This window comes from Bombus vancouverensis, chromosome 2 (assembly GCF_051014615.1).
Source record: "Bombus vancouverensis nearcticus chromosome 2, iyBomVanc1_principal, whole genome shotgun sequence".
Classification (NCBI taxonomy): Eukaryota; Metazoa; Arthropoda; class Insecta; order Hymenoptera; family Apidae; genus Bombus; species Bombus vancouverensis.
This window is the reverse complement of record NC_134912.1, coordinates 7,273,291-7,289,713: the sequence shown is the minus strand read 5'-3', so window position 1 is coordinate 7,289,713 and position 16,423 is coordinate 7,273,291. Positions and strand designations below refer to the sequence as shown.

Sequence of the window (16,423 nt, the reverse complement as noted above, 5' to 3'; positions counted from 1 at the left end):
GTGTAGCACTTATAAAGCTCTGGGGGATAACTCTCGTTCCGGGCGTGAACATGAGCACCTCTAATTTCGTCTCTGCTGCTTAAACAAAGTCAATTATCTTAATAATTATGTATCGTAATAGTTAAATTATTATTATATACTATGATTTCACAATAACAATTCTTTAACATGAATGTTTACAGAAAGAAACAGTTTTAAATAGCTACAACCTATACCTATGAGTTACTATTTCATTGTATTTCTTCTAGTATAATCTGGTATAATATTTATATTTTAAATCAATTTTTTTTCTTCTAATATGTTTAATATTAAAGAGTAGTATTGTTTGAAACTAGTGGTTTGGAGTTAAAAATATTTATGTTTTTTTATACGATTAATGAAATCTGAATCTCATAAAAAGAGAAATTAGATATACTGATAAATATATCATATCCAAAATTGAAATGTCAAATGTAATAAATGCACGTTGAATATTATCTTCGACTTTTTATATTGCGCATGTGCATTTTGAATTTCTGAATTCAATGCGGGTATAGTAATACGTGCGTTAGAAATCTATGATTTTGTTTCAGTTGGCACTATTTGTTCTTAATACATACGTATCTAATAGTATCCACTTATTATTTACATGCTTGTTAAATATAATATTTTCCTAATCCACATATATATGTGTATATATATATATATTTAAGATTTGAAAATACAAAAATGTATATGAAAATGGACCCGTACTTTCTGTATTCTGTATAGGTTCAATTACCAATCCTGTGAAGTATAGTCAATGTTCGTCTCGAGCCAATATTAAATATTCCTTTCAACCAACCATCTTATTACAGACTACTTCACGGATAAAATGTGCGTCCAAGGCTGTATCATTATATGTTAGTAGTGATGTGGAACTGCAGTAGTACAAATATGACGGAAAGGAATTTGTTTATTAACATATTATTTCTAGTTATTGCAATAGTATTTAATGCAATACCACAGTGTTCCTCAGTTTTATCAGACAAACGACTGTGTTATGATCCTGACTGTTCCGGTAATTGAAGCCATACTTTATCCTCAATACGTGTCTAATTTAAATTCTTTTTTTTATTTCGTGTAAATTATTTAATGATGTATTTTCTATAGAGCCTGTTTCATTAGCTAGAACGACTATTAGATATACCCCAAACGAGGCGGGATTATTGTCGTGCAACATTAATGAAAAAGTCACAGTTTATAGTAAAGAAGCAGGGAAGAGAAATGACTTGTGGGGTGTAGAGGTAAATTTTATTAATTTCTATTTTTCCATCTAATTTTAGGTTTTCCGGTTTTCATTGTTCGTACTTGTATGTAAAATTATCTGGTATGAAGACAAATGTAGGAATTAAAAAAATTAAAATAGTATAATCTGAAATCTGGCCAAATTAAATACTAAGAACAATATAAAAATCTAAAGATTACATTATTATTATTATGGTTTTTCTGATTGTATAATCTTTTATTTTACTTTTCCTGTGGTAATTATTATATTTATATAAATAATTCGAAAGATTTTATTAATTTTAGATAAATGGCAGACATGGATATATACCAAAAACATTTTTAAAGGAATATAAAATTCTACATAAAAATTTAGAACATGAAGTATCGATTGATCCACTATTTAGTAATGTTTCATCTAATGAGAAACTTCAATCAAAGAAAAATAAAAATAAATCAGTGTTTGACAAGAAAGATATTAAAACTTCAAGTGAACAAATTGATAATTTGGAATTAAAGTCCTTGGAAGAACTGCCACAAAGTGCAAATGGTATAAATCCATCTTATGAGATTATAGATGGAACTACAGTTCACTTAGATATCAATAAGCCTTCTGAACCAACTTTTATAAAAGAAGTTATTCAAACAACAGTAGTGCCAAATGAACAAGATGCAGATGATGAAATCTTAAATAATAATCTAGAGAGCAAGGAGCACACCATTTCTGCTGAAGTTGATTTTAAAGACTTTGTGACAAGTTCGGAAAAAATATTAGATTTACCAGAAATATCTGGTGTACAGAGTTCACCATTGAATATAAGTATAACCTCTGATAAAGTAGAATATATAATAGAGAATGTAGAAAATAAGTCAGTCACGAATGTGGAGGGTGATCAATTTTTGGATAAAGTTATTGATATCAATAGTCCACAAACATCTACATCTGATGGTCTTAAAGAGACATTAACTATTGAAGGAGAAGAAGCAATTGAATTAAATAAAAAAGATAATGTCAGTCCCAGTGAAGCAGATGTAAATAATAACACTACATCAGATGTACAAAATGTAAGAACTATTGATCAAATTGAGGAAGTAGATATTCAACCTTTACAAAATGTTATGATAGATACAACCAATAAAACTCAATTAGATATACAAAATGCAGAAAGTTTTGATCAAATACAGACAAAAGATATCCAATCTTCACAGAATATTACAATAGTCACAACTAGTGATGCTAGATTAGATGCACAAAATGCAGAAAATTCTGATAAAGTTGAAACAGAAAATATCCATACTTCAAGTGTTGAGATGATTGTGGTTAATGAGACTGAATCGAGTATACAAAATATAGAAAATTCTGGTAAAGTTGAAAAAGAAGATGTCAACTCCTCAGCAAACATTGAATTATTTTCACTTAGTAACATTAAATCAGATATACAAAATGCAGAAAATTCTGATCAAATTGAAACTAAAGATATCCAGGCTTCACAAAATGTTACAATAGTTACAACTAGTGACACTAAATCAGATGTACAAAGTGAAGAAAATTCTGATAAAGTTGATATAAAAAATATCCCATTATTAGAAAACATCATACCTCGTATAAAAGATACCCAATATTTAGGAAGTGTTATGCAAATACAAACAGAGCCAGATGATGCAAAAAAAGAAGAAGAAAGCAAAAATATTGAAGATTTAAATGAACATGATACTAGTGAATATAAACCATTTTCATTTATTGAATCAAATGTAAACAATGAAGTACTAGTAACGTTATCTACAAATAATATTGAAACTAAAGATATTCAGTTTGATTTAGATATTGAAACAGAGGAAGGATCTACATTAGATATTAAATCTAATTCAAATATTGAAGATACTGTTTCTGTAAAAGAAATAACAGATATCCAATATAATACAGATAATGAGGATGCTTTGCATATAATAGAAGAAACATCTGAGAATATTTTCCATGAAGTACAAGGTACAGTATAAAAATTATTTTATTCTTGTGTAAATTATGTAATATTATTAGAATTGATATATAATTCTAATTAATGCGCTAATACTTTTTAGCTTCAGTTCCAGATGTTTGTACAGCTGATAATATTGGATGTCCTTTAACAGACAATCAGAATAATTTTCCACATCACGTAAGTCATAATTATCTTAGAAATATTACAATTATAAATTGTAAGTCTTTTGTGTGTTATTTATTATTTAGTTAATTATTATAGGAACAACCTTCTCAGGGCAGTGAAAATGCTCTAATGAGTGGGATACAAATCGAAAGCAATTATTGGTTGGCATTAATGTATCTAAGTGTCACTGCCATTGCAACGCTTATATTTTCTTTAGGGTACTACTGCATTGAGGTATTAAATAAATACTTTTGAAGTATATGCTATATGTAGAAATATTTCACTATCCTAGTATTAATATTAAAAAATTATTTAAAATTGTATGAGCAAAAATGTATATGAATAAGGGAAACATGTAATTTTAATAATTTTATGTTTATAGAATATGAGGAGTGACAGACAACTGATAGTTAGAATCAACAAACTTGAAAAAGATTTACTTATTTCAGAAGCAGAATGTACAATGGTAAACGAAAATTTAAAATCAACGAAGGAAAAGGTACCACAATTATATATTCATATTCTTTTTTTAGTGAATTTATACTATCATAAAACATATTGTAGTTGAGTCGCATGGAAGATGAATCATTCGGTTCTGACGAAATGGTGCTTTCTTTAAGGGCTGATTTAGAAGCCTCACAGGTAATATTTTGTAATATGTGCATTTAAATACGATATAGATATAATAATAATAATAATAATGTAATATTTCTAATAGAATGCAAAAACAGAACTAGAAGATCAAGTAGCCATGTTGGAAAAAGACCTAGAAAGTGCTACTGAAGCAGGGTTAGAATTAGAAAAAATGTTGCGAGAAGTTCTCTCGGCAAATAATGAAGTTAATCCGTTAGCGCAGTCAGTAGAGGATCTACAAACTAGGTTGAATGCTCAACAAGCTGCAAACGAATCTTTAACGAATGCTGTGAATCTTAAAACTCAAGAGGTGTGTATATTTAAATTAAGTGATAGATATTTTTATAAACAGAAGTATGTATTTAATTGCATGTTTTACATATTTATTGCAGTTTGAATTTCATAAACTTGAGGTTCGTAATCATAGGCATTCCGTAACGTCGTATATTATCAAGGATACCATTATAATTTATTTGGAATATATACCTTGTATAATATATTTTATTCTATGCATATATGTAATCTTCAATACTAAATATTTTACAGAACGAATCTATATCAGCAGAACTTGTATCTGTTAAGAAGAAATATGAAGAGCTTGAGGTTGAACTAGCCAGGCTTACGGAAAATTTAAAACAAGAAATAAACAGCAAGAATAATATCGAACAAACTTGGAGTGATAAGGTGCAACAATTAGAAATGGAAATCAAGGAAGTAAGTGTTAAACAAATATAAGATCAAAGGTACATGTAAGGTGTTTTATGTATATTTATTTTTGTAGATTTCTACTGAAAAGACAACCTTACAGAAGGAGTTGAAAGCTAAAGAAGTAGAAGCAAACGACCTTGTAGATGTTATTAATCGATTGAATTCTAACAACTTGGATTTGGACAAGTTGTATGATGTATCTCATATTAAAGTTGAAGCAACAGCATTGCTTGAAGAAAGGAACGAATTAAAAATACGATTGGCTGAAATTGAAGGAGCTCATAATTTATTAGAAGGTATATCTTGAAATATTATTTAAAATCACATACTTGGTGGAATATACTATATATAAATTTTTGAATTATAGAACATGTGAAGTTCGTTAAAGAGGAAGTAGCTACTTTAGGCGAACAATGCAAAGTAGCGGAAAAAGAAAAGAAAGATGCAGAAACACGACTTGAGGTGTTGACAAACTTTTTCGAGGAGAAAGAGGCACATCGCCAAAAGTATTACATGTTTATCTAAATTAATTTAAAATTATTCTTTTCTTTAATTAACATTTATATTAAAAATAATATCAATTATTCTTATGCATTATCATTAGGGAAGAAGCTATTTGGTTACAACAGCAAGGTGAGGTTGTATCAACTGTAGAACGAATACAAACGATGCAAAATGAAATACAAAACTATAAGTGAGTGTTTATCCTTTAAACTAAGTCTGAAAATTCCTTCTATGGTTATTATAATATTGAACTTTTAAACTGCATTTAGACAACAAATAGAAGTGTTAAAACGTGAAATATTAGACCAAGAAAGAGAATACAAGAATCAAATTTCTGTTCTTGAAACAAAAGCACATGAGCAATGGGTATGAATGTTTTAATTATTTTGACTTGATTATCTTGACTTACTATGTTGTGAAATTAGTTGTAATATTTTGATTAAATTTTATATTAAGGTCATAGCTCGTCAAGTTGAACGTCGTTTAGAGGAATCCAAGGTTGAAGCAGGTCAATTGCGCAATCGCCTTACATTAATAGAAAAAAATATTAACGATGTAGATTCCGAAGCGAAATTACATCGTAAGTATAATCAAAAGAAGTTCCTTTTCTATTTTATGTTTACCAATTTCGTTTCAATGTTGTAATTGCTTTAAGTAGTAAATATTATTTTAATTTTGAGAAGCAATAGTATTTTAAAATGTATACTTGATAGATTATTGTTGCTAATCTAATGCGATAAATTGGTATAAATTTTCTACTTAGCATTAGTAGAAGTTATAGAAATAGACATTTGTTGCCTTAATTATTGAATACATTTAATCACCGAAATATATGAAGCTATACTATATTACCATAAGTACTTTGGCCCATTTACCATTGCTGATATGGTACTACAGAGTGCTCTAATGTAGAAAATTGTATTTTTTTAACATAATTTTCAAACAGGACTAGAAGCAAACGGCGAGACGACAACGTCGCCTCCATTATTCATAGGAGCAGAATCATCCAGTTCCCCTATAATGTTTTCTGGTTCTTCGAGTGTTCCACCACCACCACCACCTTCCTATTTACATTCATTGTTTCCTCCGTACTTACCACCTCCGTTACCAAATACATCCGGAGTACCACCATACGAAGTTAGTCAACGACCACCACCACTTGGTGGTCGGTTATCTTCACCTCCACCTATGCCTCTGCATCCACCTGCTCCTAATAGGTACGACAACGCAGGTTCTCCACCACCAATGTCTCCACACTTGCTTCCACCTTTTAATCATAGATCCCCCCCACCTCCTCCGTTTGCTAGTGACATTCATCCACCTCCTCCACCTCCTCCTGGTTCAATATTACCACCACCTCTTGGAACGCCGCATTCGTGGGGGGAAGAATCACTGCCGCCTCCACGCAGTTCTGGTTTTCATCCAGCACAACGAGAACGAGTTCGAAATCACAAAGGTTTGTGTATAAGATGACAAGCAACCGCAAGAACCCGGCACCCTCATTAATGGTCGATTTCACTTTCATTGAAATGAGTTTTTCTATTTTTTCTCATTATTTTTTTCTCTTCTTTTTTGTTGTGCATGCAAGGACGCAAGCGATTCTCTAAAGTGAGACAATTTTGGAGTACTATGGAGGGAAATAATTGCAAATAAATGCAGTATGTCAAGCTGAACGAGATTGATTTTGTTTTGCTCCGCCAATGCAAAATACGCGTCAAATATCGAAATAAGTGTAAAAATTAAATCACAAATTTCTTTACTTTCATTATTATATGTGTTAAATGGATTCTTTACATAGTAGTTTCATTATTTTCTTAATGACATTGTATTATGATATTATTGTTGAAATATAATTTACTTTGTTGGACATGGATTTGTGATTTGATTTTGATATCTTAATAATTACACTTACTTTCAAGTAGCAATATCTTTTTCTTCCTATATTTTTATTCATGACTTGTACTTCTCATATTCTTCTTTCTATATCAACAATTAGAACGAATTAGTAGCAGATATAACATGTTATTTACAGTTTATTATTGTTTTCAGGTTCCTTACATTCTTCGGGAGAATCACTAGATAAATCACATCATAACAGCAAAGTTTGAGTCTTTTATTTTGTTATAAAATATCTTCGTATACGCGTTAAACTTGTCATTATATTGTGAGACATTTAAATATAAAAATATTTCAATAAACAAATAACAGTGATGCAGGATATATTAACGCTAATAGACCAACCAGCATTTACTACTTTGTGAAATAGTAAATCGTGCATTTTGATATGATATTTGTCAAATGTAATAAACACATTAGTTTGCTATGAGAAATACATCTATTAGCCATCACTGTTATATCAAAAAGGGGAAAGAAGCAAATTGTATATATATATTTAATTATTCTTTAGGGATGTATTGAAGTATAGAACGAATTGTAAAAATGTTTCTTTATATAGTTATGTATAAATCTTTGTTCAATTCTAAAAAATTTACTATCTTCATAAATTTCTCAACCAGGAAATAAATTGTAATATGAATTTAGATTAAATAGAATTGTTATATAAGGTTTTAAAAAATTGAAATAAATTGTAATTTATTATTACGTTACATCTTATAATTTTTATGATTTCCATTTACTATTTGTGTATATACATATGTATATTTCTCAGAAAATGCCAAGCATTGAAAATTATACATTTATTATCCACAGTTTCCTTTTTACATTTTATGAACAACAATGTAGCCGTTTGTCTACATTGTTGGATCATTCAATAATTAATACTTACAGTATTCACAATTCAACAAAGAGGTCGAGGAATGCAATGATTATACTATAACTCTATAGCTAATGAGTCGTAATTTTATAAAAATTCGGCTTGTTCTTCGATCATCTTATATCACATGTAATGGATATGGATGGTCAAATACACAGTTGCATAAAGAAATATGCACAATAATAATGTAACAATTATTTTATGCCAAAAATACTACAAAAAATATAAAGAAAAATATAAGAACCGCGAAGATCTTTATCATTAACCACCTGTTATTAGTTACGGATTGGAAATATCTTAAAATTTCTGCATGTGCAGCTTCTACATTTAATTCTGTATCTTCTATATTGCTATCTATCCTGAAAGTTTATTCAAAATTTACAATAACTAATAAATAATTGTAAATACAAAGAATTTATTAACATATTCCATATCCAAAAAGAAGTAATAGTTACAATAAGATTGAAAATTCAAATACAACAGATATTGGAAAAGGAGTGCAACATTTGTGCTGGACTCTTAGCACTTAATTTGTTAACTATTAATAGAATAGGATATGAAACATATTAACACGTACATATATCTAAAATATTGTTACCTTTCTACCATTTCTTCTTGTTCTTTAACCATGTGTGCTAATTGTTGGAAAATTCCTCCAAGTTCAACTATAGTTGATTCTATGTTTTGCATTGTTTCTGCTCTTGATTGAAGGTAAGCATCCTTATAATCAAACATTGATTAATTTTTTTCAGACATATTAGTTTCTTATCATTTTGTCATATATATTATGTAGCTTACAGTGTCATCTTGTATCGCACGTTGCATTACTAGTTGTCCCATTGCTGGTTCCAGGTCGATAGCCACAGAAGAAGGAGAATTTTCTTCTTGTAACAACAATGAACCTTGTTTTCCAGTTACACTTGGAGGTAACATGGTGGATACAGTTCCTTGAGTAAATTGTTGTCTTCTACTTTGTTCTTCTCTCATATTCTGTATATATTAACAGAATTATTACTTAATTCTACATTTCTTTGTTTTCCATCTCTTACATACCTCTGATCTCACTTCAAGTACACTTTTAAAATGATTTGACATGTTTGCTAGTTTTGATTGTAAGGCCATAACAATTGAAGATGAATGTGAAGCCATGTGATGACTTTGAGATGCACCATATTTTTCCCGTTGCTTTTTACTAAGTTCTTGTAGTTTTCCTATTTGATGATTCAAACTTTTTAGATCTGTTTTTATCATGTTTGTTAATTCTTCAATTTCCATTTGTCTGTCATTGAATATAGACTTCCTTTTTGCCACTAAAACAATTGATTTAATAAGTGTTACTTCCATCAATATGTCTATACTTAACTATATGCTCCATATACTTAAATTTGATATATATAGAATGTTATTTACATGTATATAACACACATCGTTATCTTTTTATCAAAGACTAAGATTTAGCTCAAGGAATAAAAATATAGAGGAATTCAATGCAAAAGATGTTTGTGAAACAAGTGTAAAAACATTATTTCAATCAAATAATCAATTGATATAATTAATTAATAAAGATCAAACTTCATCTACATTATAAAAATGTATGTAGTATGTTAACTATATGGTACAGTTCCTTACCTTACATCTTTATGTCACAGTATATTATAAATATCTTATATTAAATTTAACAAGAATCTAGCATTAGATAGGCTTTGTAGTCTTACCTAGAGCAAGTTTTTCTAACTTAGCATATGTGCTCGCTATATTTTTTCCAATGCTCTTAGCGTTCATCATGAAATTCGAGTAACTGTGTAATTGGCGTGCCCGACGAGGATTTTGCAGAACCGATGTCCGAGCCACGGTTCTGACTTCCATCGTTCGAACAGCTTTAACAAATTCATTAGTCCTGTCGCGCGACGACATTGTCGCGGCTGCAATATCCGTTTACTTTCCTTCGTTTTCGACACGTCCACATGACAGTGCAGCGACGCTCTAGGAGTGTAGCATTTGGTCTAAAGAGTTGGCAGTACGATTGTAGCACCATCTGTAGAGGGATAGAGAAGCTAGTTAAAAGAGAATGGCTGAACTAACAATGCGTATCGTAACCATTTTTGTACGTTAATGTATTAAATAAAATAGTTTTATACGCTACACGGCTTAACGTGAATTCCCCTAATCGTGACACTACAGAGCTATGTTTCCTATGGGGATTATTCTTCTTTTATTCTTGACAACGTCAGATGTCAAGGTGCGCATTTGATAAAATGGGATACTAGGATAAATGTCATTAATTTTGACGTTAGAGATGAGATTTAAACCTAAATTCTATTAACTTTAAGCATCATAGAAATATTCTTTGAATTGCCAAATTCAAATTTGTCAAATTAAAAATTATTGAATATTTTTTAAGTGTGATGCTGTACTATTTTATATTATTATTATCTTCATGCTTAGTAATACGTTTTAGTTAGCTTATTATTGTTTACGCAATGAAATTTGTTGAAAGCAATAAGAATACGAAGCAACTATGAATTAATAAATATAGGTGTATTAGCGAGATAGATGGTTAATTTAAAATTTTAAGCGCGTTTGTTTAAACCATGTTGTTTGATTTAGTTATCCCATCAATTTCAAATTTTTACACCATATTCGTTATCGAACTATTTAATACGTATGATTTTTTAAATAATTTAATTAGTTCAATTTTTACAAAATTACGAAAATTACGAAAATTTTACAAAATTAATTTTTTTTAAGGAAGAGAAAACTGCAATTTTTATTCCTATCTTCAAAATAATTTAAATTATATAGTTTATTACAGAAAATATATCTTTATTTGAGTTAATACGATTTGAAAATTTTCAAGGAAGGAAAGTAAGTATTCATTATTTATTTCGAACTGCATATTTTTACTATGTATTTATTTGTTATATATTATTATTTATTTGCATTTATTCATTCTAATGATGATATTTTATTTATTATTGTGTGATAAATAAGAAGAAACCCTTCCTACCAATTTAGTATTGCAGTTACGTATAGATAATCTTCAAAATGATAATGGGATAACAATTTTGATGCGAGGCTTTTTTACTTCATTTTTTACATATCTTTTTATATCAATTTTTATTTCACGCGTGGTATCAAAACGAATAATTTATCGCAGAATATAAGTCTGCTAAAATTTCATAGGGCAATTGAAATAAAGATACTAGTCTTATGCCAACAATATTTATTTTTTATGCTAACATTTACTTTCATTAAAAAATTATCTTCGCGCGAAATAACTCGTTACATTTTAAACTGTACCATTTCTGATCTCATAAAAAATAGTTCTCATTTATCTTGATCCCTCTCCAGTCAGAGACTGAATAAGAAAACAGCTATTCTGTATTTTTAAATCGCTCGGTATACTTACGCGTAAATATATTTAAATATTCTTTTAAGGATTTATTAGCATAAAATACGGTTGATCATTACAAACAAATACACGTATAAAATTTCTGTTACATGCATGTATTCTTACTAAGAGGAGATTTTCCTGACATCAAGGATAAGGAAGAGAATCCAGAAGAAACATTCCAGAAGGGTATTGTTGACTCGTATCTTTTCATTTAAGCAAAAATTCGAAGAAAAGATGTTTTCGTTCTCTTTCAAAATGTCTTACCGTGGAATATTATGGATGGTGTACAACCTGCAATATAGTCTCACTAATGTTGCTATTTCATAGGACTGCTATACGTAACTATAGTATAGTTTAGTTTATGCGTTCATCTTCGATAAAGCATATCTCTAAACGTTATAACAATCGGCTTTGTTACAGGTGACTCTCTTACATATATAATGTACATAGTTATAGAAGAACATATAACATATATGTATATCATCTATATAACTCTACGATAGTCAACATTTTATTGCATCGCGATGGTTTACAATTTCTCGTACACGAATGTCGTCGTTGAATCCGAAAGATTGTCGCGGACGGAAATCTTACGTTCTTTTACTATTTATGTTATCACTGTTATTTTACTGATTAAGTTATATACGTATAGTGTACCTAAGTACATAGCTATACTGTGTAAAAATATAATTACGGCAATATACAAACACCATCTAAAAGTTTGAGATCACGCATCATTTCGGTTACTTACCATAAAATTATACTTCAAATTTAATTTAAGAAAATTATTTTCTTGCATAAATTTTTGATTATACACTGCATTCAGGAAGACGTTATATAAATATATGTTTTAAACATTGCGAAAAATAATCTCAAATCATTCAATGATGGTATATGTATACATAAGATATATAATACGATATATAAACCAATTATTAAATTTTTGTAAAAATTGATAAAAATAATGGAACGATCTTTCGGATTCAATAAATCCGACGCTATTCTTTTAGATTGTTTCTTGATTGTCTCAAGCGGTTAGAGTGTCCACTTGATTCTTCGGTATTTCGTTGTCGAATTCTTCCACGGTTTCCACGCTTCGTGAGGGTGTGGTGCGGTCTACTTTGTTGGTGTCGGTACCAGTGGTCCCTCCGGTACCCGTAACTGTAGGAAGGGTGGTTACTTCGGCCTCGCTTTCGGTCTGCAAGATAGTTTCGTTCTGAGGCCTCACATCAATAACACGGACGCGGATCAGCGTGCTGTATTCGTCGTCACCATCGGTGTAGGTTGTTTCGTTGATGGTCAACACGTGTCCGTTGATGATCTACAAGCAAATGATAGTGTTCTGTATTTTACAATAAATTTAATTTCAATTTAATTTTAAACACTCATATAGATATACAAAATTAGAGATTTGCAATGAAATGTAATACGTATATCTACGTTAACAATGCAATGATACGTTTTACTTTTCTTCAGGGGATGATCAAAGTTTCCTCTATTAGTTCATTATGTATTAAATGAATTTCCGCAAAATTAAAAAAGATCATTTTATAAATTACTAATCATTATTTGACGAAGGTGTTTTTGCTGAAAAATAAATTTAAAATACAAATGAACGTTCCTCGAATTGTTACACAATTATTTTCTTCTATCGTATGATTATCCTTTTTAAGCAAATTAAGAAAATTTTTAAGAAAGCTACGTCTAAAATATTAACATTCAATATTCTATGAACACTCGTCTATGTATCAAACTTTCAACTTTTTTAGAATCTGTATCGACAATTTTCACAGCACGAAGCCACTTTAATTTTAAATGTTTACACTTCCCGCGAATGCGTCGCAATAAAAATTAAAGGCTGCGCATCGATCTAAGTGGCACGGCGGTTATTTCATCCCAGGAAATGTAGCAACCTGATCAGCATTGATGTGCAGATTACGTTGCGCAATTTATTACGTAACTTGGAACAATGTATTGCGCGTATTCAGACAAATCGTACACGTTATATGCAAGTACATAAGCCGTACTCTTACGCAGCGTTATTAATTATATTTGAGTAATGCTAAAGTTGAACACTCTTGTTTCATTATTTCATCTTTCACAAGAGACATGATGCGGGATTACTGCGCTGTTCTAACGTATTTATTTTAAATTGAATGTTATAGAAGAGGATCGTTTCGTGGAAATATTTAAAGGCAATTACGGGATCGTCTTAAGTTTCTGCAATGATATTACTCTTGATATTTCGATTAGTGTTCCATTAACTCTTTCGTCTCCGCTGTTGGATCATTAAACACGGCTAATAACAAAGTATCTTATGAGAGCAGTTAACAATTTTTAAAACTTACATCTTATAACAAACGTAATTAAACTTGTCTTTTATCTTGGTAGAATATCCAATATATATAAAGTTTTAACCGAGTATTGTATTTGTATTCGAATAGAAAGAGCACAAGTTACCATTTCCTAAATGAATAATTAATTTTCTAAATAAATCAGAAACGAATCGTTGAAAAGCGGAGAATGAAATTACTATTAATTGTAGTTTCTCATTCGATGATATTTACTATTTCATCTTGGATTTTACGGACAATTTATATAACGTACGTTATCTCATCAACATGCAACAAAAATCACTATAATATACTTGTCGTTATCGTTCTCGTCGATAGACACAAAGACGGTACGATTTGATGCTAATGAGGAATGTATATTTTCACTGTACAAAGACTATGATATACAAAAGTAGCAAAGGGTTCTAACCAAAGGAACTTTGTCAACCGCGTGAATCGATTAGCTGAAAGAGGAAAATCGGAAATGAGCGTAATATTTACGCGTGACTGACCTTGGTTGTGGAGGTGGTGTTCGCTCCTTCAGGAATCTTGCTCCAATTCATAACCCCATCTCCGGGAATGCGTGACAAGATGTCAGCCATTTGATCTCTTATCCTCTTCATGTGGGCTAAAAACATATTTGAAATTGATTATTAAACTGACAGGGAGTAAATAAATCATCCATCAAAAAAAAAATATATATATATATGTATATATAAATATATATACTAGCAATAGTATTTGAATTCTACTATTACAGGAATTAATTGTAAATTAATGATGAGAAGGTGCACTTGCTTATGAAGTCAGTAGGTTATGGATTTTTAAATTATCTACTACGTAAGAGAATTTGTTAGTAGTATATCATGGTACAATATGCAATTTGTCGACGCGATTATTAATTCTAAATATCACTGCTTCGATTGATGACATTTCGAAGAAAGTTTATCTAACCAAGTCGTAATTCAGAGATAAACCTTCTAGCTGTATATGGCGTCGTTTGCGACCAGTAATTTAAAGTTATTTCTCATTCTATCAGTATCTTTGTTTAGGTTTTGCTTTGCTTAAAAAAAGATAAGGCAACATGTAGGTAGCAATAAAAATTATTGGATGATATTCTAGAAACTTGGGAGAATATTCGGAACTTTTTGGGGATTTTTTAATACACAGAAGTCTGAAGAAGACTGCATGGACTTAAACGACCCAGTATGTACGTAAAGCAGCAAAGTAGTAAAGGTAATGTTGCAGATAAAGGGTTAAACGACTTGATAAAGAGCATCTCAAACGACAAAACTACTCTACGAGATTTAGCAATTACGATTGTCAACTTTATTCTTGTATTATTAGCGTATCAGCGTTTATTAATGTTACTGTAATATTTTATTACACACAACTGTAGTATATTTATACAGCTGTAAAATATTTCCTATACACGCGCAGAGAATAATCCTTGTAACGTTCAGGTGAAAACGAAAAATATTTAATAAGAGATTCTACATTAGTACAGTATAGTGGATATAAATTTTTGTTCCATAGAGTATACTTCCTTGGGAAATAGTTTGAAAAGTTTTATGATCTGCTAGCTGAATCGAGTTTATGATAGGTACGTGAGTTTTCAATAGTTCGGAGGCTAAGAAGTTCGATTTGATATCTTATAGCAGTATTTTTTGCTCTAGATGTTTCTAGAATAAAAGTTTCTAATTGTACTTGAAATTTGAAGAGATAGTTGCTTATTACTTGTGATTATTAGACTGTGAATTTTTATGCATTTACGGGGAAATTTAAAGGTGCACAAATGAACAGAATGAAAAAATGTCGAAAATATTTAAAACAGAGTACTCGTTGTAACGTTTAATAGATAAAACAAATTTCTGCTAAGGTTCGATAAACAGTGTAAACGATATAAATTAGAATTATAAATAATATTCGAGTGCAGTATTCACGATATTTGGCGTTTATTAAATTAGATATTTTTGACACGTAGGTTTCTACGCAGTCATTTAAAAGATATCGATACCAAAATTGGGACATAAGCATTTCGCAACCTTGCATCGACATGTTTCTCTTCCAGATCAATAAGCACACGCTGAACTTGACCCGGTTATATCAGGAATATAAAACCAAGAATAAATTTATCAAACCGTTTCCCGCTGCCGGAATATTTCAACCTCTGTGTCGGATCTTTATTTTAACGAATAAACGATGCTTAACGAATAAACAGGAAAAGAGAGACAAGCATAGAAAACGAATATAAAACACGAATATAGGACACGAATATGAAACAATTGACAACAAATAGAAGATCTAGAAGAAACTGAATATTTAGTTCGTATCATTGTTTTTGGAGAAATCTGGAATTGGTAATAAAATGATTTGTTTCGTCATCTGGTAATATCATTGTACTTACACATTCGAATTCTGATATTTATCTTTACAGATAGTCACAAGTAAAAGTTGGTTCTTACAGTACTCGAACGATAATATTTGTAGTTTTAATGAATTCGAAAAAAACAAATGTGTGCACAAAATAATAGAAATACACAGAAACTTCTTTCATTCTCGATTATTTGTCGGGGTTACTTTCCGTGAAATTAACAAAAGAAACACGCGACTGTTTATGCAGAAATGCAATGTCCGCCAACGTTAACAATGCATATCAACATCTCGTTTCGATTGTTCGAATCACGAG

The 16,423-nt window shown here is 30.1% G+C and overlaps 3 protein-coding genes across 4 annotated transcripts in view; 1 reads left to right on the top strand and 2 right to left on the bottom strand.

Moving 5' to 3' along the window:
• The first annotated feature begins 836 nt into the window (after positions 1 to 836).
• Positions 837 to 7,835, top strand: Tango1 (transport and golgi organization 1). 2 transcript variants are annotated; one of them, XM_076625624.1, is made up of 16 exons: positions 837 to 1,039; positions 1,132 to 1,265; positions 1,552 to 3,232; positions 3,331 to 3,401; positions 3,486 to 3,623; positions 3,772 to 3,888; positions 3,954 to 4,031; positions 4,108 to 4,332; positions 4,569 to 4,736; positions 4,804 to 5,026; positions 5,098 to 5,236; positions 5,335 to 5,424; positions 5,504 to 5,600; positions 5,691 to 5,814; positions 6,181 to 6,690; positions 7,284 to 7,835. In XM_076625624.1, exons 1-16 carry the CDS (start codon positions 880 to 882, stop codon positions 7,340 to 7,342), a joined length of 4,014 nt encoding a protein of 1,337 aa, XP_076481739.1. In that variant the 5' UTR covers positions 837 to 879; the 3' UTR covers positions 7,343 to 7,835. The 2 variants fall into 2 exon arrangements, with proteins under 2 accessions (XP_076481739.1, XP_033199914.2); XM_033344023.2 differs by having other exon boundaries at positions 838 to 1,039; positions 3,325 to 3,401.
• Positions 7,836 to 7,915: 80 nt separating this feature from the next.
• On the bottom strand, positions 7,916 to 10,011 carry Syx5 (syntaxin 5). Its single transcript, XM_033344044.2, has 5 exons — positions 9,723 to 10,011; positions 9,061 to 9,317; positions 8,806 to 8,997; positions 8,606 to 8,727; positions 7,916 to 8,366 (listed from the first exon to the last, which is right to left on the bottom strand). Exons 1-5 carry the CDS (start codon positions 9,919 to 9,921, stop codon positions 8,207 to 8,209), a joined length of 930 nt encoding a protein of 309 aa, XP_033199935.1. The 5' UTR covers positions 9,922 to 10,011; the 3' UTR covers positions 7,916 to 8,206.
• A 1,204-nt stretch (positions 10,012 to 11,215) lies between these two features.
• The window catches only part of LOC117162157 (virus-induced RNA 1), a 54,982-nt gene continuing 49,774 nt past the window's right edge, over positions 11,216 to 16,423 (bottom strand). The window contains exons 3-4 of the mRNA XM_033344011.2: positions 14,247 to 14,362; positions 11,216 to 12,722 (exon numbers count right to left, since the gene is read on the bottom strand). Coding sequence (XP_033199902.1) covers positions 12,429 to 12,722; positions 14,247 to 14,362 — 410 coding nt within the window. The 3' untranslated portion in view covers positions 11,216 to 12,428. The remainder of the gene's footprint in view (positions 12,723 to 14,246; positions 14,363 to 16,423) is intronic.

Excerpts from the sequence above, each read along its gene's own strand:
- Tango1 (XM_033344023.2), top strand. The coding sequence starts at position 880 with ATGTTAGTAGTGATGTGGAACTGCAGTAGTACAAATATGACGGAAAGG. Across the intron at positions 3,624-3,771 it reads TAGGGTACTACTGCATTGAG|AATATGAGGAGTGACAGACA; the intron begins GTATTAAATAAA and ends TTATGTTTATAG. Across the intron at positions 5,601-5,690 it reads CAAAAGCACATGAGCAATGG|GTCATAGCTCGTCAAGTTGA; the intron begins GTATGAATGTTT and ends TTTTATATTAAG.
- Syx5 (XM_033344044.2), bottom strand. The coding sequence starts at position 9,921 with ATGTCGTCGCGCGACAGGACTAATGAATTTGTTAAAGCTGTTCGAACG. Across the intron at positions 9,318-9,722 it reads GTTAGAAAAACTTGCTCTAG|TGGCAAAAAGGAAGTCTATA; the intron begins GTAAGACTACAA and ends CAATTGTTTTAG. Across the intron at positions 8,998-9,060 it reads TACTTGAAGTGAGATCAGAG|AATATGAGAGAAGAACAAAG; the intron begins GTATGTAAGAGA and ends TAATATATACAG.